The following is a 25,042-nucleotide window of genomic DNA, read 5'->3' on the forward strand; positions in this document are numbered from 1 at the left end:
TCCCTGTTTTTGTTCACTGTTGTGCTCATACACTGTTAGGCTCCTTTACGTCCTTTAGATGGCAGTAGTGACCTTGTTAACAGGTCGGCCTGGACGATTCAAAGCCAGTTCAACACAAACGTCATCATTAAAAGTCCAATTTGTCATGCAAGCAACGCATGCACACTTTTCTTTATGAGTTTAGTGCAGGAGCAGTGAGTCATAAAACAGTTCTGCCAATCAGTACGGTACAAACACTGTAGTAATAGTAATAAAGGTTGTGTTTGTTTTTAAAGCTACTATTTAGTGGCAGTGAAAGCACCGTCTGTGAGTTAGAGTTTGGATTATGTGAAATGTGATTGTGTGAAGTGTTGATCAATAATCAGTGTATTATCTACAGTAGATGGTGGTGGATTAAAGCTTTCACACATGGTTCTAGGTATAACCCTTCATGTTGGCTTCTCAGTTGAATTCTCTGAAAGTGGAACCTTTATGCAAGGTTCTACCAGGAACCAAAAAAATGGGGACAAACTGAAGAACCTATATGATTCTAATTAACACCTTTATTTCTGTGAGTGTAATACACTTCAAATAATCCAAACTGCTAAACTTTAAATGAAGCGTCGACGACCATCGGTGCATCATAAATGCAAATATGACATGAAAAGCTTCTGTATCAACAGGAAATAAAACATTTTTATTGATCATTTGTGTATATGAAGTTATATAACAACAGTCAGAAAACTCCACAGAGTGAATCACTACACAAAGTGAAACAAAACTGTAAAACACCTCGTCAAAAATGAAGGTATACACAGCAAATATAACTGTCAGCAGGCTCGCCGTCACCGCGAGCGATATGGCAGGAAAAAACACCCCAAACAGTTCTACGAGATTACAGAGAAAAGTTCCACACACAAAATACTCAAGCAGGCAGTTGATATACACAAAGGCAACTAGGATCTTTCTACAGCATCAGATTCTAATACTTTACACAGCTTTGTTTTTGAAAGGTCAGTGTGGCTTTTCGTCAGTGTTACTGGAGAGAATCTTGAGTTCCTTGTCACACAGAGAGCTTGATCGTTTTCGTACGAGAGGAGAATTTAAGGTTTGATTATGCGTCCGTACTCTGGTGGGAGATCGCAATGAGAGGAGCATTGCGTCGCAGGTAATGGCTTTATCTCTGTGGTGTTTCCACACACCTCGCAATCCAGTGGGTTCTGCAATGCTGCCCATTACTGAACTCCCTGATAGGTTCGTGTTCTTTCAGGTTTGGTCGGATTATTCCTTTAGTACAACCTTTTTGCGTTGAAATTGAATTATTCAGGCCACTTTTACGGACCCTTTACTGGTAGTTTAATCCATTTTTTTTTCATTTAAATCTGACGCTGTACTGGAATTCATGAATCTACATATGTGAAACATGTCAAATAAAATAATCCCTCCTCAATAAAAGGAGGGATTGGAAATGCAGCTGTATTTAAGTATATTCAGTGATTTTTTTTGGAATGCTTTCGGACAGGGGAGATTTTACCCTTAAAGGGTTATAAAATAAATTCAAAATAGTTGAAAAAATATAAACAAAACAACTTTTTTTTTTTTTTTTACAACAAAAAGTGCAAAGTACATCTAATCTCACGGTTAAAGTAATCTACACCAACACAGTCCATACTGTACATTCAGAGTTTTCATCTCAAATATAAAAGGGGTTTTTGAATGAAAAGAGCAGTTAACAAATGAAAAAAACAAACAAACTCCATAATGAAAATGACATAATGACGATGAGATATAGTATATGGATGATAGATAGATAAAATGATATTTGCGGCTTAATAATCACTTTATATTCATTCTAGATATACATTTTTTTGACACGATTATGTAAATATATACACGGCATTTTTTAAGGGGATATTTAAGTGTAGAATCTCGTTTGGTATTTAACTAATACTCCCTGAAACTTCTGATGCTGGAACTGTGTGCAAGAAGAGAAAAAACAAACCTGCGAAAAGGGAGGGAACCCTAAACAGAGGTGGTCAAGCTCCAACCTATAAGCTGAATCTACGTCGTGTGCTGTGTCCTAACCTCTCTCTGGACTGGAATCATCCTCTAGAGTTAGAATCTTCTTCTTTTTTCTTCCCCGTGTTAACACTATGGGATGAACATACAAGTATTGCACAGTGCTCAACAAAATGCTGTGTGAAGCGACGACCCACTCGCGCTCCGATAAAATGTCTCTCCGCCTTGTTTTTTGTTTTTTTTTTTTCGTCACGCGCGCGCGCCCTCTTTCTCTGCGTGTAGAAGGGAAAATGGCATTAAACGCTACGACATCACTACAGAACAAACTGGTTTTCGCTACCTACTGATAAGTCTACATCTCTAAGCACACACGGCAGTCACAGTGATACACAAAGCAGTCCTCAGAGACTCATATGGAATGACGAGTAGCTTTTTCATAATAGTGCTATCAACTACACAATAACATTGAAAACATTTAGAAACTCCTCCTGAAGCTAGCATCGAGTATATGCAAGAGGTTCCTCCAAGATAAGAGACTTCATGGTTTTCATGGATTAAAACTTATCCCTTTGCTAATTGGACCCGTAGTAAAGGACATGATGGACTAATAGCCTACGCAGACCATTAACTTTACGGTTATTTCTCATTCTCTTGGTGTAGTCCTGTGCCAACAAGAAAAGAAAACTGATGTAACTGCTGTTGGCTGTGATTTGTCATCATTGCTTCCTTGTTTTTTTTTTTTTTTTTGTTAATTAAGCCAATCGGGCAGGCGGATCTCTGGCGCCGCCCCACTGCACGTGTCCTGAAATAAAGCCAGCCAACAACTGTCCAAAAATGTCTTTCTAAAGAAGTCAACAAGCTAGTTTAAAGACATCCAGTGCAAAACAGCAGCCACGTAAAAGTTAAAATTGGCAGTAAAACATGGCTAACTCTATTGTCACTGTGAGAAGGCAACGCAAAGCAAAGACTGCGATTCAGGGCACCATTGCAGCCAAAGACATTGTTCCCAATAAACCAAAGCTACAACCACTAGCAAGTGGGAGTGTGCATGAAGAGAGGCTCTCTACGTAAGTCACCTCCCTGAAAATGGCAGTGTTTAGAAACTCGCTTCGCCTCCGTCAACGTAATCGCATTACGTCGACCCCAAAGTTTGAACGTCACTCTTGATTTTTCTTTCCTCTCCTCTGATTGAAGGCAAGGGGATCGTATCAGAAGAGACAGCCCCTGGTGTCAGCAGTAGATCTCCCCCCCCCCCGTCCCAGCCTTTAGTAAAGATCGTAAAAAAAATCATGCAGTTTACTAAAAATAGTCAAGACGTTGAGTTGCTCTAAAAAATAGTCCTCTTAAAACCAGAGTCACGACTCTTTTTTTTTTTTTTTCTTTTTCAAACGCCCTCTCAAAGATCGGACCCCGGCCTAAATGCGATATACTTCCAACGACGACAAGGCTGTCAAAGTAAGCGGTTAACAAAAATATTGTTAAACGAGATTAAGGACACAATGGCTACAGCTTGGTGCTTGTTTTTTTTCCACATGGGATCTGAAGGGTCGAGAATGAGTCTTTTTTTTTTTTTTTTTTTGGAGGCAACAGTTTCCATTTTTAGAAAAGAAAAGGAGCCGGTATAAGTGAACGATGGCCTTTAAAACGAGGACCTATTTCACTTATAAGAAGAAAAAACTGCCAAATATGGAGAAATTAAACGCTAACTGGTTTGTATTGACTATTGTTTCTGTGCATCAAGCTAAACATATAGGCCCTCTGATTGAGAAATAAGTACAAAAAGTCGTAAGAAATCATGTGCTTGTATAATTTCCAGCAGCATAATTTTTTTTCCCTCAGAACCATAGTAGTTAATGGCCTTGTGTTTTGGAGTTTTGTGTGTATATATTCGTCTTTTCTGTGAAGATCCTTTGCTGAACTTATAGCCAGACGTCGTCCTTTACAATGTGAATATATTTCCATGAGTGTCTTGCAGGTTGGAATTCGTCTTTTTTTTTTCTGGAATGCAATAAGGTAATAAGGTAGAATTTTTAAATCCTGGGATATATAATATTGGCTTTCCTCTATATCTGCATTTACATAATTTAAAATAGAACATCTTATTAAAAACATCAAGATATACACAGATTAGGAAACGGGTAACAACATACAAACACATAAACTAGAAATCATTTTTGTCTGCATACTTATATATACAACTGTGGTACAATAAATTCTTTCAGTCATGCGCTATCTATACAGATCATATTGCTTAAAAGAAGGGGGCATTTGGTCGGGGCGGTTAAGGGCACGGAGATGGAAAACAAACAAAAACAAAAACCCGCTGAATCAGAGAGGAACAACGAAAAGAGAAAAAGCGAGAAAAGTCGGGAAGCTGATAGAAAAAAAGCAGAGGGTGGGATGTCGCAGGAAGTTTGAACAATTAGGATTGTTTGTGATATCAGGAGCGGCAAAGGCGGGGGTAAAGAGGGCGGGGTTACATGGATGGACCCATATATCACTGAGGTATTTACACATACTGGCTAAAGAGTACTACAAGGCAGGTGCTGAAAGGGCCCTGCCTATTTCTTGGTGGACAGCTGAGCGTCCACCTCTTCCTCAGGCTTCAGCACGTGCCACTGGGCGATGGGTCTCCTGGGGTTGGCCAGCATGTCGGACCAGTGGCGCAGCTCCGTCCCCGAGCTGTTGAGGCCCACAAAGACCTTGCCGATGGCATCGTTCTTGCCGATCTTGTCATAGTCCAGAACAGTTATAACAACTTGCACTTTCTGTAGAAAAGGAAAGAGCGGGAGAGAAGAGAGAATGTGAATGTAAATCGAAGTGTCGTCGGTGTATAGACGCATAACGCCCATCTCAGTAATGTTTGCCTTAGCCCACTTGATTAAGGACTTTCAGGGAACATTCAAATTGTTCTGGGAAAGTTTAGGAAACCATCTCAGCTAAGAACTGTATGTTCCGAGAATGTACCCGCTGATATAAAGGACGTAGCCGGACGGTCATGAAGTGGGGCTCTTTATAGGGTAGGGGAACGTTATGTGATGAACTTCAGGGAATATTCAGGTAGGATGTTCCCTCTGGGTCTCTGCACACCATTCCGATTTTGTTTGCAGAACCTTTAATGACTTTACAGGAACTTTTAAGGGACAAACCCACAATGTTCTTTTTTGGTCCTATTTAGGTTCTTCCATCACGTTCCCATAAAGTTTTCAGAACCTTTACATTACATTAAAGGCACAATCCCCACTGTTCTATAAAGGTGGACTTCACTGAGACTGTTGTTGTCAAACGCTGAGACATTGTAAAAAAAAAAGATGTGCATTCAATGTCAGCCCTCAACTTTTTCCTGCCAAAATCGCTGAAAAGTTTTTAAAATGCTCAGAAATATGAACATTTACGATCTCGTGACCTCATCTGATGCTTGTGTGATAAATACACAGCCACTAAAGGGAACTTCTGGTGAGATTAGTTTTATTTTATGACAGCGTACTTATAATTTTAACTGCCTGTTTAAAAGCCTGTCATGTTTTTATTCTGTATTTTATCTTGTTAATGTGGCTGTGTCTTACTCCTCTTTTTATGATGTACAGCAGAGGTGTTTAAAAAGTGCTCTATAAATTAAGTGTATTATTATTTGTATTAGATTTGTACCAGCATACATGGGCTGTACTGCATACAAGCATAACAAAACCTAGAAAAAATAACAAGAGCGCAGCATTTTACCTTTGCCACAAAACGATTAAGTAAAAAAAGGTGTCACAATGATTGATCACACAGACCAGGCTCTGTTCTCTTTAATGACAATGACCTGTCAATCAGTGTTTCTTTTTTTTTTAAACGTTCTATTTGGAGTTTTTTCAATTTATTACAAATAAAGGGGAAACGTAAAAAGCATTGCGGTTTGTGCGGCTGAGCATTTTCCCTCAAAAGACTTGCTAGAACAGTATATTTAAAACCCTGATAAACTTTGCATAGTATGCACTGCAACAGCTGTTGCAGAGTAGAAAATATATGCATCTGTCCATTAAGCTGTCTGAAACAGTTCCTGCTTGTTACTGTAAGTGGTACAGTAATGAAGAGAATGAGGTGCTCCTTCAGACATTAATGCTGATTAACAGTAACTGACATTCCAGACCAGGCCTCAGTTATTTTCACAGCCAAACACGGCAGAATGTTTGATTACTCAGAGGTCGAAGACTCAGCCGCGGCATGTGTTTATTCAAAGAGACACTGCAAAGAGGAGTGACCTGGGCATCAATCTCTGGCAGAGAATATGAATTAGTGCACAAAGAGCCCTGATTAAGTTTCGATCCACTGGCACACTGAGACGGGGCTACTGCCACCTGCATGAGCGCAGAGCCGCTGTTATAAAAGAGCATGCCTAATACGCCATGTAATGAAATGCTGAATAAGGCTCCCAGATGGCCAGTTAGGGTTAGTTGGTTTTTAAAGGGACAGTTCGCCTTCAAATTTGATAATTGAATCACGGCTTTCTTTTTTGTTAATCGTCACTGACCAATCGATGTTGTTTTTCTGCTTCTGTTGTCGTTGCCGCAATTGATTTACCAACAATAATCACATTATGGGCAATCATTCAAAGAATGGCTCAGCATTTTGGAAAATAAGCGTATTATGTTTCTTTTCCACAGTGAAATGAGAGGGCTGATATCAGTCTCATGTCACGAACAGCGGTTTATCGCTGACATTTTAACATTTTACAAATATTGGCATCTTTCTACCTCTTCTAAATCTGTAATCCATGTCTGGCTGCATATCTAGCCTGCTAGAGGAGCACAGAAGGACCACTTCTACGGAATTCAAAATTCCTTTCTTGCCCTTAGAATTGAAACCGACCCAAACTGAAGCCACGGTGAAAGACCATGACCAATTTATCGTCTTAGTAGAGTCAAATGCTAACCCAATAGAGCAGTGAATACAGACACTGGAGGATGAGTGTGCCACGTTAGCCGACAGTGACATCGAGCTAACAGCTATGACAGCACACCTTTGATTTGCCCGAGTCTATCCAACTACTCCAACTTAACAATACAAAACCTGGCAACCTGTCTGAGAAGATGCAGAGGGTCACTGTGCCCAGCTGTTGCTCACCAAGAAACACACCCTGCATGTAACATTTACTAAATCTCAAACTGTTTTCACATTTTTGTGTGTGTACGAATTAAATAAACAGAATTCAACATGTTAAATGTGAGGGTTGTATGAGGTACTTATCCACAGTTTTCAGAAAAAGTTTACCAAAGTCACACAATAATACAAACCAGTGATCCGATCGACTTCAAGTTTCATTGTTAAGTCATCAATAAATGACTCAACAACCAGGGGAGAACAATTTTCAGTCTGTGTTTTCCATTATTTGATAAAACTGAGTATGTAAGAGCCTATAGATACAAACAACTGAATCTAAACGGTGTCTAAGTGCTGCAAAGCTAATTACGTTTTTTAAGAACAACCCTTCTGTTAGAGTTGAGAAACAGGCCAATTAAAAGCACTGTTTATAATTCCCACACAATCTCTGAGACAATTACAATCTTTAGACTAATTACCCAAATTGTCCCGAGGTCAGTTTTAACTCAAATTCACCACATTCACCGCCTCTGCAGGTAAAAGCGGTTAATTTGCAGCTTTCTATAAACTGTTTGAACAGTTTGTTGTAATTGTCAACAGGTTGGGTAAAAAAAAAAATCGATTAACAAATTAAACGGATCTGTTTCCCCTCCAACATCAGACGGAGGTGACATCATGGGAGTAAGACCGTAATTAAAACTCACCGCAGCTCTTAGTGTCTTTATTTAAAATCAGATGTAATGTAGCCAGAAGCCTTAAGAGCCATCAGTGATAACAAGGGCGTTTAAACAGTCCATTAGTTTAACATTCACTACAACTTCTTTAAAGTGCCTGGATGGTGTTTGACTGATCAGTCACGGACAAATTAGGTAATTGAAGTGTGTTTTTTAACTCGCATAATGTTTTCATGGATTTCAGGAGCGCGTTCGATACACCTAATCAATGACAAGTCTATGATTCAATCAGTGGCACTAGTAATTATTTAATGATCAACCTGACTCTCGGCGATGAGACAAGAAATGTAAATGCGGCCAGCATTACTGGTATCAGCAGCACTAAAAAAGGGCTTGATTTGGATGGGGTTGATTGGGATCAGCACAGTTTAAATTGAATCTGAGGCTCATGGACCCAAACCCGTGATTTGTGAGCTGTGACAGGCTTAATCAATTTGACTCAATTACTGTCTTGCCTGAAGAGATAATGTTGTTCATTGCTATTCCTTTCTGGCACAGTTTGTGCATTTTTGAATAATCTGTTATGGAAAAAGATTCAGGCTTTACTTCTACTTTGTCTTCAATATACGATAGTTGTTGCTGTGTACACTTAAATCATGATGTGCATGGTAATCATTGTAAGACATGCAACAAATAGCACTGCTGCAGGCAATATCGAGTGCAGAGAATAGCATCAACTGAGCAATGGGCTTGTCAAATTGTGAAACCAAGGCTGATTTAAAGTGAAGTGCCTTTGATTATACTGTTATGATGAAAAGCCTCTAAACTGATTATTTGGTAAATGAGCTTCCACTTATCAATTGTTCAGGCAGCAAATGTTTGCTGGTTCTTACAGTACAATTTGTCCCTACAGTATAGCACGTTACCTTCTAGAAATCTCAGGGTTTTTGACCTTCAATATATTTTTGTAAACTCTTTTGTACTTATGTAAATGGAGGAGAATGTACCTGGATTTGTTCAAATGGGACTTCAAAGCTAAAGGACTCGTTGTAGTAAGGGTTGAGGGTGTTCTTCTTGATTGTCGTCTTCTTCTTCTTCAGCCTCTTGCCGTTTTGCATCAGGTGGATCTTCACATATGGATCTGCAGAGAAAAAGTACAGAGTAAGATTTCACTTAAACACTTTTTTTCTCCTTTGCCCTTTAACAGGCTACGAGAGGGGAACAGAAACACAACACTGACATATCATGTTATTAATTATCCATTTATTAAGTTAATATGGTGAACAAGTTAGCAAACAGTTGACTATTTACACAACCAGCAGACACAGACCAACATCAGCATTCACTGGAGATGTCTCTCCTTTTTGCTCTGTCAATTGGTATTGTGTCTTCATTCTGAAAATCTAGAGGAATGTTGCAGTTAGTACTCTTAACTTGCCGGCAGAGCCCTGTGTGTGCGAGAAATGATTGAGAATTTGTTGCTTTAGCGGCTAAATGCTCCACCAGCTAGTTGCTAACTTCACTACCGTCAACTACGTGGTGCTTAGCGGGTACCATACAGTTTATTTGTCAGAGGTTTTTGCTGTCTGCCGTGTCTGAAAATAATGTTGACGAGAGTCTCAGTCAAAACAGTGAAATTGCAGAATGTTAAACCTAAATTGTGACCTGAAACACACTAAAAAAACCCTCTCAGCTGAAAGAAACTGCAGAGTTAGGTGATAATATTCATGGGTAATATACAAATAGTCATTATAGCGACTTTAAACAAATATTCAAAACCTACACCAGCATCTGCTTCAATAGATTAATACCTGCACAACAAGTGATGTGCAGTGGTTGAAAAGCACGACCGTGAGAGTCTTGTGTGTTTATATCACTCAGTTAACCTTCCCCATTCAAGAGCCTCATTTTCATCTGTCCGAACGCCATCTCGAGTGGCACCCGAGTGGCCTGCTTCGTCCGTCCTCATCCACTCTCTGGCAATCAGGTAGAGCGTGTGCGTGAAAACAGCAAACCACCCATCGCTCTTGTTTATGATGTGACGCTACGCCTCCTGATTTGTTGACAATCTCCAAATTGTCATCAAAAGTAAATTGGAGAAGTGGAGAGTTTAGTCTTCTGGTTTGGGCTCCGAGGAGAAACCTGACAGGAGGGCGGGCGGCAATCTGCTTTTCAAATTGCGAAATAAATACTGTGTTTTTTTGGCTTTAATTGGGCCATTAAAGGGAGTAGGTGAGGCTGTTAAATTTGCACATTCAAGAGATCCAAATGAGTCCAGAAGAAGAATGTAATAAGTTCCACTGTGATTTTCAGTGGCATATAAAAAGGATCCAAAAGATGAAAGAGGATTCACTAATTGCTGTGATTCAAAGAAGATGTAGTCAGTTTTATTCATTCATATTTTTCCTCATTAAATACAAACTACCGGTGCAGCTGGATGCGCCTTATTAATTTTGAATATTTACAATCATTTATACACTGCTACAGAAGACGACGGAGCATTATGAGCATTACTGCGGTCCACTGGCCAGTTGACAATCATGCTGCAAGGTGATCCTTGATCCACCTCCTAAACCCAGCTCTCTGCTGACATGTGATACTGGCAACAAGTCGATGTTATCTGTTGATTAGGACCAAAATGACCTCACTTTGAACAACCTAAAAACAAATTAGGGTACAGTCAACTTTATGCAGTAATAAGGCTTAGTTTTGGCAGAACGTAAGTATATGTCAGGGCAATTTTTCGAATCATTGCTCCATTATTGATATATGTATACTTAAAAGAGAAGAATGTTTTGAGACGAGGTTGTTTAAGTCAGCTAATGTGGCTGCCATTTGCTCCTCAGAGGCTATAGATCAGTCGTTTTCTACACTTTGTGTTTATCACATCTTTGAACATTCATCTTCCTATCAAAGTGTAAAACAACATGGGGAAAACTGATATCTTTTTGGAGAAAACTTACTATAAGGAACTCTTCAAAAAAGCAAAAACAGACGTCTCTCATTACAAACCCATGAATATAAACAGAAAAAATGAACATATAAAAGAAGGCCGTGGTTTTCAGTGTGAAAAATGTTGATCAGATTGTTAAAACCTCTGGTTTCACATGCGAAGATGCGAAGACTGCATAATGACACTTAATGAGCTCTGATCTCAGCCCACAATCACGCCGACTACACAAGCTGTAGCAGAAAAATTAATGAAAACAACTTTGTGCCATTTATCATTTAAGACTACATGCTGCTTGAGAGAGACAAAAACAAATAACCACAATAATCTCAGAGATGCTAATGAGGTAGTCCCTCGTCTGATGCCGACAATATCCCCCTTAACTACTGAACCTCAGCGCTGTGCCTCACAATGAATAAGGAGTAAGACTTTGAATCAGAGTTTCTAATTAGTTGTTGAACCGCTGCATGCTCTGATAATCTGGATTTATCTGAATCTCATATGCACAGTCTTTATATCGTTTCGTGTTTTTTGATCTGTGCGTGTTGCACAGAAAAATATCTCTGTTTTTAGCTTGATGCTGGAACATTGTGGGATTTCTAGCAATAGCAAACACTGAACAAGCTTAGCCTCCTTAATCTTTCATCCAATTTAGGGGGATAAGGACCTGACTGCAGACGGACGAGCTCGTCCAGGGCAGCTGACATGAATATAGAGAGAAACAGAGTAAGAGGGAAAAAGCAGGGAATAAACAGATGACAGAGACATGAGTGAAAAGGTAACAGGCTCCTAATGGAGTGGGTGTCCATTATTACTCTCCTGCTGAGAAGAACTGGAGAGCCGGGATGAGAAAAACAGTGCATCAGGGTTCTGCGTGCGTTATCACTTTGTGTACATCCCGAATGAGGAACTTCTTCAACCTCATCTAGTATGTTTGAAGCATCTCTATGAACCCTTTATACGCTGCTTTTATCCATCAAATCAGTGTCTCGGAATCAAAATTTACACCACAAACTCTTAAGTATCAACGAAACTTAAAATCTTAACAATTCTCAGTGTTATTCTGTGGGAATCTGTTGTGAATCCCCTGAACTTCGACAAATCAGCTGCCAGGACTGTCACATTCACCCCCCTTGGATTATCTGTATGACTGAAGTTTCTGTAGGTTTTCTTTGTCTCATCAGCCACGGGTGGCTGTCATCGCCCATTGAAACTCCTCAGTTCTTTCTCTCCTTTTTTTTTTTTTTTTTTCAAACTAATCTTGTGTAGGCAGACCTCCGTCTCATCTGGTTCACCAAGAGATCTAAAGAAAGTTCAGCACAAAAGCTTGAGAAATGTCAAAGGGCAAGGAATAGAGATCTGTGAGAGTTGTGCTTGTTGAATAGAGTGAAAAAAGGACAATTTTTAAGAGCCATTTCAATGGGAGTAGTAGTCATATTTTATGTTTGTAAACAGAATCAAAGAACAACTGACTTTTAAACTGCTAAACTCCACCCACCTTGTTACTGCTATGCCTGTTAAGCTTTTCGTTTTTGCACAGCACGTAAGCAGTTTACAATGATAACGTGGCAGATTTATCGCTCTAAATTCTTAGTGAGATTTGAAACAACAGGTCACTGATTTCACACAGGTATATTAAAGTAGGCTACTCGTTTTTCTCCCATGACTGTCCGTTTGATTAGCTGGCAGAGATCATCAGTTAAAGTTGCTACCTTTGACCCCACAAAACAGTGTTGGTAGTTACTGACATACTAATTAAAGGCTTTGGAAGTAAAGCTAGGTTTCTATGGTAGTTAGTAATCTCATTAACCAATGCTTACAATTTATTTATGTATTTATTATTATTTTTAAGCTTTATTTATTCAGGGTAGGTTCACTGAGAGCAATGCTCTCTTTTTCAGGAACACCCTGATAACATTCACACAGTTACACATTCACACCTGGAAGCTGCTCAGTACAACCACAGTCTTATCTGCTGGCCACTGGAGCAGCTCCACTGGAGCAGCTGGCGTTAAGGGCCTTGCTCAAGGGCATCTTTCCGCACCTCGATTTATCCTGCCGGCCAGTGGATTGAACTGGCGACCTTCCAGTCGGTCTGGGCTACTGCAGAAACATGACAGTTCGACAAGCCTGCACCATCTGTAGATATGAAGAGCTTATTCTAAAGTAAATTCTAAAGTAAAGCACAACAAACAAACTTATGAGTATTATATTCCATTTCTGCCATATTCTGGCAATAGATTCCTCTAAATCATGCACACTGGACTTTTAAACTTTTGCTTTTGTTTTTGGAAAGGTGGAAAAAAAAGACACCGCTCTCCAAATATTAAAGTCTATCAAGCCTAGTTATTGTCGCTAAACTACAACTGGCACTCATTCTGGAGGGGTTCAGCAAACTGTCAGTTGTAATGGTATCTATCATTGTTACAGCTGTATATCCTGAAACACTGCTACAACAGTGACTGCTACAACATGTTCAGTAAATGTCATATATCCTCTCATATTATAACTGTGCCTGAATAAACACAACACAACAGCTGAATGGGATTATGCAAGATAACCCTTTCTCAGGATGAAAAAAAGAAAACACACCTGTGGCGCCACATCACTGCTATCCAGACAGCCCTTATCTTTCTGGCCAGCAGATGAGAGTTTGGCATTATTGAGTTTTGGGAGGCACGTCGTACCTCATATCCGGCCCATTTTACCGTCTTATCCCAGACGGGTGTAATCTCTCCCATTTCATGGATGAATGCCAGCGCTCCTGATGCAAGAGCACTTCCTCACATATGTGTACAGCACAGAAGCTCGCCTTCGCTATCCTGAGGGTTACTCATCTGAGTGCTGGATCTTGGCCATAGTTTTATGAGGCGATGCACTATCAGTGGTCCATACATTTCCCCCAGGAGGCTGGAGGCAGGGATATGGATAAGTGATGAGCTGTGAGCCAAATCAGCAGCAGAGTTCAGTGAGAGAGCCACTGAAGCCGTCTAATTTTACTTACAGTTTGTATTTCAAGCTGTGAATAATTGCCAGCTGTGATTCTCTCGGATTATTTTGGTGAGGGTAGAGCCTCTCACAGTCGAAGCTTCAATACTGTATAATATGCACAGACATTAACCAACCAAACCAAGAATTTGTTTCCTTCCTCAAATGTTTCCGTGTTCGTCGAGTGTGGCTGCTGTGGGCGCTGGCAGAGTTGTGCCAAATGAACACCAATGCAAGCAGGGTTAAATATAGCCTGGCTGTCATCTTAGCTTTCCTCCCATCATTTTGGATTTGCCATGGTGGGTGCACCCAGGGGTGACTGTCGGTTTAGTTTTACACACTCAACTCAGTGGTGAATGACACACAAACCGCACGAACACGAGCGTTTACAGTGAAACTCTTCTCTTAGGCGCAGAAACCGCCTCCACAAAATCTGAAGGAGATCTCGGTGATACTGTGTTACAGTCTCGTTTGTACAGAATCTTAATCATCTAAAAGCTTAGAAAATCTCCCGGCAACTCATCTGATTCTTATTATCTACATCCCCTTTGGAAGTCGTATATATTAAAGTAAAATTCTGACAGAAACAGACACCGACAAAATAAATGTTATGTTCCCTAATGTCTCTCAAACTGCTTCTTTCTCTCAGGGCCCGTTCATCATCTTAATGATCCCTCTGGCCAGTTGCTTTACTGACTGGGAGAAAACCTCTCAGTTCGACCAAGCCAGAAGAAACAAAACAAATAAACCCTCCAGCCGAGAGGCTTGATGGTGAGCTGGAGCACCAGGTCGGGGCAGTGCGGCTTCATTACCGCTGACACGGCGCCTGTGTGCTTTGATAACCTCCCTCACTGTGAGCCATTACCTGGTTATGTGCCGCCTCACGGCCCTCTGGGAAGTCTTCAGTGGTACAAAGAGGATGGGACAAAACACTTCTGCTGCCACTACCTCTTTAAACCCGCATGTCCTCATTCTGAGACGCTTCCAGACACTTAGCCTTTGTGTCCGACACACTTTTGAGTCTGACTCACCTTTGATAGTGCACCATGCCAGGGATACACTTTAGTAGCCTGAAATACTGTAAAACACACCATTTGAAAGAGACAATAAGTGAATTTTCTACTGCCTCTCCGCACAAAATAACCACTTGGCAGAAAATAACACGATACACGAAAGAGTTGATAAGAGTCAATAGACTGACCCTTGGACTTATTTTGCTCCTGTCAGCGACTATAACCGGATAATTCATTCTCCATTTATATTTCAACTGTGCACTGCTGACTTGACATGAAATTATCATAATTTGTGCAGTAACTGTGCAAAACAAACAGCATTTTATATACATAAAATGTAGCATGATGTGCATTTTTGTACATAATTCTTACATTTCATATTTTGTTATTTCTATTTCTTCTTCTATTTTATATAGATCTTGATGTTTTTATATTCATATGACTCATTCTTGAGAGATTTTGACAATTCAATTTTCCTGGGAAATAAACTTTAGACAAATGAGTCAGTCAGTCAGTTTGACATATTGTTACACAAGAAATAAATACCATTATAATGTTGCCCACTTTCACTTTCTGTTTATAATGTAATTTGTCTTTGTGATAAACAACATATAATTTCATTTTTAACAAAAACAACACACATTAGGTGTACCATGAGTTAACATCATAGATTAGACATGTCTAATAGTAATGTTGTTTAATGATTTGTCAAAACATAGAAAGTTTACCAGTGCTTGAGCAGTATTCCCGCCTTTTTTTTAAACGTGGGACAGAGGTCCTTAGGGTACAGCTAAACCTTTTAATACCTGATTAAATCATGTTTTTGTAAAACTCTGATGGAAATCTGGGACACAACTTTAAAGGGCTTACATTTTCGCAAAAAATATAATTTAAAACAAAGATCATTATAAAAGACCATTTTTACACCTATGTAATCAGTAGGCAGTGTTAGTTTTATATTCTGAAGTGTTTTTTTTAACTGTTTAAAGTTGCGAATTCTTGTCTGGGACGAGTGTTTTCAGCTGTAACATGACCAGTTTCCCTACAGGGATACATGTCCTGGAGGCTGAAAGATTTGTTGATGACTGTCCTGACTGCTGCAATTACAAGCTTTTATAACTCACTGTCTGCTCTTTAGCCTGTTTTGTGGAGTTTCACAATTCCTTCTGATTGCCTACGATTCGACATAATGGACACGTATGGTAACTATACATCGCTGTGGAGTCGGCTGAAGCAGAGAGAGGAGTAACTCGTCTGCAGTGAGGCTGGGATTATTTTGAGACGACAGCTAAAGAACATGGTGTTCGGTGCATCACCGGAGCTAAGTAGCAACAATTGCAAGGAGCATCACCGACTGTACTTCTTAAAATATAATCTCAAAAGTCTGTTTTTGTAAGAGCCACAGCACGGAGGTAGGTTTGGAGGGATGTTTCATGAGGAGCCAATCAAAAGAATTATTTCTGATTATACATTGGTTAATGATAATACCCACATCTTCCTCTGTGAGCCATAATTAGGCATGGTAAACAGGATGACAATAGAGGAGAAAGCTGATCCCAGGCCATCAATTACTTGTCCTCCTCCTTAAGCTCTGGCTGAGCCGCCCTATGGATGGAGGCTAATTATTGTTATTACAGACCTGCCCATTATTTCATCCATCTGCTACACTTTTAAGTCCATTCTCAAAGCAGAAAAGCAGCCACAACTAACCAAAATCAAAAGTCAAACTGCAATTTAGAGTATATTCTGGTTGTGTGTAATTAGAAACATGTACTGTGCTATTACTGTATGCTAATAATTCTCCCTGAAACCCACAGACCAGTGCACTCAGATAAAACATGCTCCAATTAAATGTGACATACAGTGTGTGGTGTCAAACTGTCTGGCTTCCCTGCTATTTCCCCTCTCTGTTAAGACAGAAACCTGGCCTTCAAAGGGAACAGATTCACACCCTTTTCATACTGGCTAGTCGATGTGGCTGACAACTCCAAATGTTGACAATCCCACAACGCAAATGGGCACAGGTGAGAGCTAATGCCAGTAGCATAAAATGGCAGCGGGGGAGGTGTTTTTTTTTTGCCTGGCAAATGGCTGCTTGCGCCAGCCTGATAGATGAAAGGGAGCTCTGAGCTTTTAATGTGCGCCGTGTTACTGTACTGCAGGATGTTTAGGCTTATACGGAGAGACCGGGCTGTCAGGCAGAAAGCAAGTGGACCCAGGTGTATGGTAATTGCAGCAGAAAGAGTCAAGGCGGGAGGGAAGCGCACACCGGGGAATTTAAAATGAAACCACTGAAGAAAGTCAAAGGAGAGGCAGGAGGGAGGGAGGAAGAGGGAGCAGCTTATTGTGCGATTCTGTTTTTGAGTGTTTGTGTTTTGTTGAGTGTGTGCGATCAATATTTCACCTCGACCTCATCATTATAATGCTGGAGTTTTGTGGTGAAGCTTAGTTAGGGCACCTATAGACTGTGCAATAACAATTGCACAACTAAATTGCATGTCACACTGTGCACAATCAGTCCGATTAAGTCTGCGTCAGACTGTACCATAGCAATTTTGAGGCGTGCTTGTTGCACAATGAATATTGGCTGTAAACAGGTAAAACAAACTGTCTCTGCATGCAGCAACATACTTGTGTCATCAATCTGCGTCACTCTTAAACATGTTGCAAAACAATAATGACAGATTCCACCAGGTTTATCTATCTGGCACACTAACATCACATCCTTGAAGGCTGGAACTAAAGATCACATTTAAACATTTAGTCCATAATATCACAATATTCGACATAAGACAAAGAGAAAACAAAACGTTGTACAGGCTTTATGCAGCTTCCTAACTGGAAGTGATGTAAACGAGTGCTTGTTTCGGTATTTCCACTTAAGCTGTCCTAACCTAGGGGCTTGCAGATGTCTTTCTTTTATGTCAAAGACAGTTTTGTCTTGAGGAATCCCCTTAAGGATTTATTTTGAGTTTTAGGTTTGAAGATAATAAAGTCTTCACTTAAAGTCCCCTTGAACCTAGTTTGAAAGCCACTGTCCTAATCTGCTCTGTGTGCCAGCTAACAGGCTAAGTGATGTACCAATATCAGAAGCTGAAATTGAGTCAGTCTGGAAAGCTTGTTTAGTTTGTGTAATATAACTTGCGTAATGACATCCTTCAACCATTGTGGGGAGCTGTGAGATTCTGGCTTGTGCAGCTTCAATTGCCTAATTTCCCATGATACATTGCTGAGAGTTTTTAGTTTGCTATTTTATGTCCCAAAATGAAATGTTACTTTTTCTTACTGTTTGTGATGTGTTTGTTCAGGAAAATGGTGGCTTATGGTGGTAACTGCTTTTGTGCAGATTTATTGCTACACTGTGAGTGAGGTGGCTGGTACATTTCTTCACTCCAGCTGTATCGTACCACAGTAATTTGGAAAGCGCTATCTTTTATTACATGCAAGTGGAGAGCATAAGTGGATAGTGCTACTCTGCCCTCAATTCACACTTTTTTTTTTTTAAATCGTAGTGCTTACAAATAGAAAAGTCCACAACCAAATCAAAATTCTGGCAACAACACTTATATTGGGGAAAAATAAAACTTTCAGCAGTCTTAAGTTTCCAAAATCCAGTCCAAGATGAACCGTTGCATGAATGCTTTTGTGTGTTTGTATTATGACCAAAGAGCGATTAAGGCGTTTGAATTTAAAGCTGTAATATGAACACAGCTGACTCTGCTATGCAACTTTGCCTACATTGCTGAATTGATCAGACTGTCCTGAGACTGTGATGAAGATTTTTTCTCCCTTAATTAAACACTGGTCCCTCTTTGATTGATGGAAACAGACAGACTGACCCTGTGTTTCATGTGCTCCAGTCATGAAATGAGGGTGTTTGTCCACCCCTCTCCTGCTCTAACGAATGGCACATTCTGTTACCATGACATCAAACCTGCTATTCAGACAGTATTGTGACAAATGTCATCCATTGATTTTAATGCTGCATGGGTTTATTGTTGGAGTTACACCACAGCAGGAATATGTTTCACTCTTTCTTCTAAATCATTCTTTTCTCAGAATATTGTCTTCATCATCATTAGTGGTTGCACGTGCTTCTTTGACACAACATTAGGTTTGAACAGTGCAGTTTCTTCACAATCTTAACATTTGCACAAAACTTTTTAGATTTTTTAGGGGAGGGGAAAACTCAACCAAAGTTTTTTCTTTGACAAACGTAATCGTGTTCGGTGATGTGTTTGGGTGGTTGTTAGCAGAGTTGTAGGAGAGACAAAGTGCGTGCTGCAGTGCATGTATAATTACAGACAAAGGGCCTGTCAGAGGGAAAGTCAGTGGGCACACAGACACACAGGCAGAGACACACAATTGCATTTCCTCACCTGACAAGCCTCCCACATCCATTTTCTTCAGGTTTTTGGCCTCAAGGATGACCACGGTCAGCTTGCCGGCAGTGGGGACATATCGCAGGGAGAAGCAGATATCACCCAGCTTCTCTTGCTGTTGGACAGACAGAGACATCGAGGCAGAGGTGAGAACAGTTTTAACCAAATTTACTGCATCATGTGCTTGCAGCAGATGCTCAATGAGAGGCTAGATGAGGGGGAAAAACAGCTCGTAAATTCCTCTCCAAAGCACATTAGAAATTGTTCAGTCAACCAAATCTGAAGCTCTGGTTTGCCTTTTTTTACATTTTAGATGTGTTGATGTTTAATTGGCTCTACTCTCCACACAGAGAGGATGATGAAAGCTGCAAGTACCAGTGTGTCTATATAAGAAGTTTAATGGTATTAAAGGTTAAAGCAAAGTACACAGATGCTGGGTTATGAAGTTGTTTGCAGTAATTACAGTTTTCACTTTGAAGCAGGGTGCATATATGCATTAAATTTATATAAGTGACAGGAAGATGTTTCTGAAATTAATTTTTGTGTGTATATATTAATGCTCAGTGCTTTATAATACAGAAAATGCATGGGAAGATCAGTATAGATGAGTCAGTGGTCAGAACTGTAAATTAGAAGCAATATTTGCAGTTAGTATGTGACCATACTGACATTTCTCTTGCTTGTAGTAGTAGTGCAGTGTGGTAGTAGATTTTATTTTCTGGTGGTTCACCCAGAATCTGGGAGAGAAAATGAAAACTTACAATACAGACGTTTTATGTAAGTGGAGCCAACAAAGCTTGTTTGCTTATAGAAATTGTGGTCATTAATGTGCTGAAATAAGCAGGGATGCCTGTGAAACAGATGTCTGGATGGCACCATTCTGCATTAATGGCAGATGTGTTTTTGAGCCCATGTAGTGTCCTTTTTACAATCATGTGTGTTGTCCATGCAGTGCCACCTGAGGGGTCAAAGTTAACAGGCATGCAATGTTTTTGGGCTTTGCCCTTTGAATCTTTTAATGACATTATGGATTGTAGAAGGTGAAATCCTTAAATGTCTTGCAGTTTTGTGCTGAGAAACACTGTCTTCAAACTGTTGGACTATTTGCCCACGCAGTCTTTCACAAAGAGGTGAACACCATCCATGCTTGTGAACGTCTGAGCCTTTCCAGGATGCCCATTTAATGCCCAATCATGATGCTATCGCCTGTTACCAACCTGTTTAATCAGATCACAAAGCACTGCAGCACAGTTAAAGGAATCAGACTGGCTGCGATGCCCAAATTATTTAAGAGACAAACCCTGCAGAGAGCCCATGCAATCCTTCTTGATGCTGATCACCCAACACACCCAGACTCTCCTCCCAGGTACCAGTTTTAAGGTATCAAGGATTAAAACAAATAGACACAAGCGCTCATTTGTTCCAACAGCTATTAGCTTGTTAAATAGATCACTTTGCTGTGTTAATGCACTTTAATTTACCTGAGACTACAACCCACTGCAATATGTGTTTGACTTTGTCTGCTGCTGCCTTTTCCCTGTGAAATAATTGCCCTCTGGGATCATAATATAATTTGAACTTGAACTTAAGTTACAATATGTTACCACTGTTAAAGTTGATATTTCTTTTTCATCAGGAACATTACAGATACCTCTCAGAGAAAAACATCTTCTGTACTCCTGTTATGATATCAGTGACAAACACTGAGCAGTGTCTAATATAAGCAGCTTTTATGAGAAGTAGAGCATAGAACATATACAGATTACAATAAAAATGTAAAAGATGAGTAGAGACATTTTTTGAGACATATGCATACACAAATATTCCCTAATACATTGTATGTAAATATATCAGGCTGAAAAAGGGATTCAGTTTACAATAAACTTACAAGATACATCAACCCAAACCTGTAACAAGTGTCAGAAAAGACACAGTGAGCCAAATGCGATGCTTCATATCACACTGCATCTCTGAGTCAGAGCTTCAGAGTAACATCCAATCAGCCGTACGACAACTTCTTGCATGATTTCAATCTTCTCTTGTTTTGATTCGAATGCTCCCTAATATGGGCTCCCACTTTCGTTTGTCACTCATCACTTTGCTGGAAAAGTACTGACTGCAATCACTTCACCGGTTTCACACAAATCAAAACACAAACCTCATTACCATACACTGAGCGGAGAGCGATTCATATTCTCCCCATATCCCTTATCAACAAAAGGAGCAGATGCAGTCAATAACTCCTTCTCAGGTCACATCTGCTTTATATGTGGCCATTTTGAATGGAGATTATACATCGGAGGCAAACGGGACCTGAATATCGACCTTTGTTTTATTTCAGGAGTCTTTCATCAAGTTCCAATCAAGACCTATTTTCTCATGCAGAATCAGTGCAGGAAATGGTTGCAGTGTGTTTTGTACTGTAAAGGACTCCTAATCATTTCGTTTATCATCTACTATCATGACTGCAATACGAAAGCAGTGACTAAACAGTCTTCACCCTTGTCTAGACCGCAAATGTCACATCAGCATCATTCTCGCGTGACAACCTCATTCATGCCACACTGAAGCATCTGTCTATATAAGATCTGTCTTGTCTGCGCATTTCAAAGCATCCAGCAGCAAATGAGCAGCCAAACTGTCTGTGCAATCTGCAGTTTTCCTTCGATATGTGTGAATATTCCTGACCCCTCTTCCTCTCAACATGACGCATAAGCACTGCCGTGTGTGTGTGTGTGCAGTGGGTGTAGATCAAAAGAACAAGAGCAAAGGAGAGAAAGGAAAATAGAAAGAACATCAGTGGCTGCACTTAGAGCAGACTAGCAGTCTAGTGGCAGTAAATGTACAGTTTGCTCCTCTTCTGCAGAAGAAGTTCACCAAGTCTCCATGTCTTGTTTCTCAGCTGATGTGTAAAGTGAAGGAAGAGTCTGTGGGATTAAACTGGAGCAGAGTGAGCTGCTCTCTGGCTCTGGATCACACTGTGCTCCAACTAGGTCACATTTTCAGTGCCTTTTTACTGGGCACCAGCCTTGCGTTTATGTGCGTATTGTTGAGAAAACAGACTTGAAGTCTTAATAAACGCTTCAGGTCGCATTTATGTGATGTGAGGCGCAAGGAGCTGGTGCAGAAAGCTGCGCCGATTAAAATGAGAGCGTTTGTGTTGTGACTGAAAAACAGAAACACGTCATAGTCACTTCAGATCAGAACAGGAGGTTACACTGATGACAAGGCCTTGGTTTTAATCAACACAAATACACACTCCCCTGGAGGCCAGCAAGAGAAGGAGTGCCAGTTAATTATGCCTGTCAAGAGCAGTGACCAGGTTCTTTAGTATTTTCTATGAACTGTAAAAGGCCAACAGCTGCCTTTTCAACTTAAAGGGCATTTTCAGAATCTGCTACTTCATATTTGACCTTAAAAGTAAGGACTGTGTAGGCGAGTGTAGGCAGAGTATTAAATCTCTAATTTTATTCATTCTCTTACCTTTTGACTGAATTCACTCTCAAAAGATTTATACCTGAAAGAGCAGCTCTTTCTTTGTGCATCTGGACTGATATGCTGAGTTCTTACAGAGCTTTCTTTGCTTTATATATATTTAAAACCTCTGGCTCTCAACCCTTTTTGGCTTGTTATCTCTTAAAACAAATCCAGGTCTACTTGTGACCCCCAATCAAAAGTTACATACATATATATGCACTGTGAACAGCTCAGGGAGAGATTGATCTTCCTCCCCAGACAGCTTCGTTTGAATAGTTCAAGAGGACTGAAGAGGAAAGAGTATCCAGTGCTTCACAAGAAAAATACACAATTTCCTCAAGCAGAAATATGTATTTTCAGGGGGCCCTGGGAGTTCAGGTGGCTGATCATGCTATTCCCCATCTGTGTTTCCCTCATTTCTTTACATATCTCATCAGTTGACTCTCTAATAAAGTCACAAAATATACCTGTATATTTTCCTCTTTCCTATATCCCAAAACCCATCTCCTCTTCATGATTCCCCCAAGCACTACACAGACAGAAGATTCGAGCAGACCCAGACTCCAAACATTGCATTTCCCAAAATGTCAAACTTTTCTCTTGAAGATGATTAAGTTTTGTTTGCATCAATAAGTACAAATGCTGAGCTGCCGAGACAATGGAGTGACTTTGACAGGTGTAATTTGCAGCTACTGAGGCACACACTTATAAACCCCCCACAATGCACATTATCTAAAAAAAAAAATTGTTGACAAATAGACCAATCATCGTGTTGTCACATCTATGTATTCCAAATTACAGTTCAGTGCTACATTGTGATGAAAGCATTCGTGCAATACATGTAAAAATGAAACATTTCAATACTTTTCATCAGTTGGAAGGTGGAAAGTTTCCACGGTCTGCCTCTGCAACTTCTCTCCACTGAGCTCGAACACCACAAAGCATCGCTCCAGTGTCTCAAGCCTTGTGTAAAATTGTCAGGTGCAGCTGAGCGACCAAACGCTAAGGAAGTATAGTGATGCCCTTCAACTCGAACAACACCACCAGCCATTCAACACTGTTATAATTAACCTTTAAATCAAACCGACGTAATGCTAAAAATGAGGTTCCCCTGGCAACATGTGCTATATGCCATGACATTTACCATGAAAATTGAATCTCCTGAACTGTTGCCTGGAAAGTCACACTTCTATTAATTGAAGGGGAAGTGTGGACATCTGATTAACTGACATTTCCAGGGGAGATGGATTACTTCAGCTACGGCATCACATTTGTGGCTCGAGCACAACGGCTTGCTGAACACAGCAAAATAATCATTGCGATATCACTTATGCAGGCACCAATAACAGCAGCTACCAGATGTACAAACCAGAGTCTTGACACAGAGATGAATGTCATAAAATGATTTCAAACCTACTCATTTCCTATTTCTAGAGGGTGATTGATTTTTGGCACGTGTGTCCGCCTACACAGGTTTAATAAGTCTTACCTCCTCCTTCTCAGCACTCTGCAAATCCCGCCACTCCTCTGTTATGTGGCTGAAGTCCACCTTGTTCATGGGCACCTTGATGTCGCCGATGGCATCGTGTTTGGAGAAGCGGTCGAAATCATACACTGTCATCACCAGCGTCTTTCCACCGAGCTCTACGTAGGGGACCTGAGCGGGATGATAAAAGGGCTCAAATGAGGTTCACTGTCACATTAAAGGAACATTAGCACATACGCTGTTTCCTATACAAAGTCTGGTCACAGATGGACCACCCATTTTTGACACATTTTAACAACTGCAGAAGCTGATAAAGACAGTGTGACATCCAAGTTCATCACAAGTTTGCTCATATCTGTCTGACAGAATATATTTCATTATAGTTTTTATTCGAAGAGAACGTCAATGTCATTTTTCTTGACAGGACTCATATAAACACAATTGTACTGACTAACTCCAGCCTAAACATTTGACAGGGATGGTATTAAAGAGGTTGCTATGCTACTGAAATGAAATGAAAGCAAACTGGAGCTTGTCCAAAGGTAGACACATTGTACATAGTATGAATCAGCTAATGTGGCCATTTTTAGCTTGCATCCTTTAAGTTTAAGTATACTCCTCTGCTGCTGTCCCTGAGTTTTATTTAGAGGCTCAGTGTGTTATTATGTTGGAGACAAATTGTGAGAAAGAGGAAGCATTGAGAAACTAGAATTACTGCCCCACGCTTGTATGCCTCCGCAGTTTACATCCATGTCTGTCCAGACTCATATAATATATCCAGTGAAGACTCTGAAGGAATTAAATAAAATGTATTAAGAGTATTTTAGGTGTATTTTAAAATGGAAGCTGGTAGAGAGATAGATAGAGAGACAGTGTGGTCATAATTAGCATATGAATTCTTGAGGTCACAGTTACTAAATTCTAATTAGTTCATCATTGAGTCTAAGTGGATGTTTGTGCCAAAATTTGAAGAAATAAGCTCTAAGTGCTTC

The 25,042-nt window shown here is 40.1% G+C and overlaps 1 protein-coding gene across 6 annotated transcripts in view; it reads right to left on the reverse strand.

The window, feature by feature from the left end:
• Positions 1 to 2,192: 2,192 nt before the first annotated feature.
• The window catches only part of syt1a (synaptotagmin Ia), a 209,581-nt gene continuing 186,731 nt past the window's right edge, over positions 2,193 to 25,042 (reverse strand). For all 6 annotated transcript variants that reach the window (XM_084711478.1, XM_084711476.1, XM_084711479.1 and 3 more), the window contains 4 exons: positions 24,054 to 24,221; positions 19,085 to 19,202; positions 8,762 to 8,895; positions 2,193 to 4,766 (listed from right to left, as the gene is read on the reverse strand). In XM_084711478.1, the coding sequence (XP_084567604.1) occupies positions 4,560 to 4,766; positions 8,762 to 8,895; positions 19,085 to 19,202; positions 24,054 to 24,221 (627 nt within the window). In that variant the 3' untranslated portion in view covers positions 2,193 to 4,559. The remainder of the gene's footprint in view (positions 4,767 to 8,761; positions 8,896 to 19,084; positions 19,203 to 24,053; positions 24,222 to 25,042) is intronic.

This window comes from Lutjanus erythropterus, chromosome 22 (assembly GCF_056507025.1).
Source record: "Lutjanus erythropterus isolate fLutEry1 chromosome 22, fLutEry1.hap2, whole genome shotgun sequence".
NCBI classification, from domain to species: Eukaryota; Metazoa; Chordata; class Actinopteri; order Lutjaniformes; family Lutjanidae; genus Lutjanus; species Lutjanus erythropterus.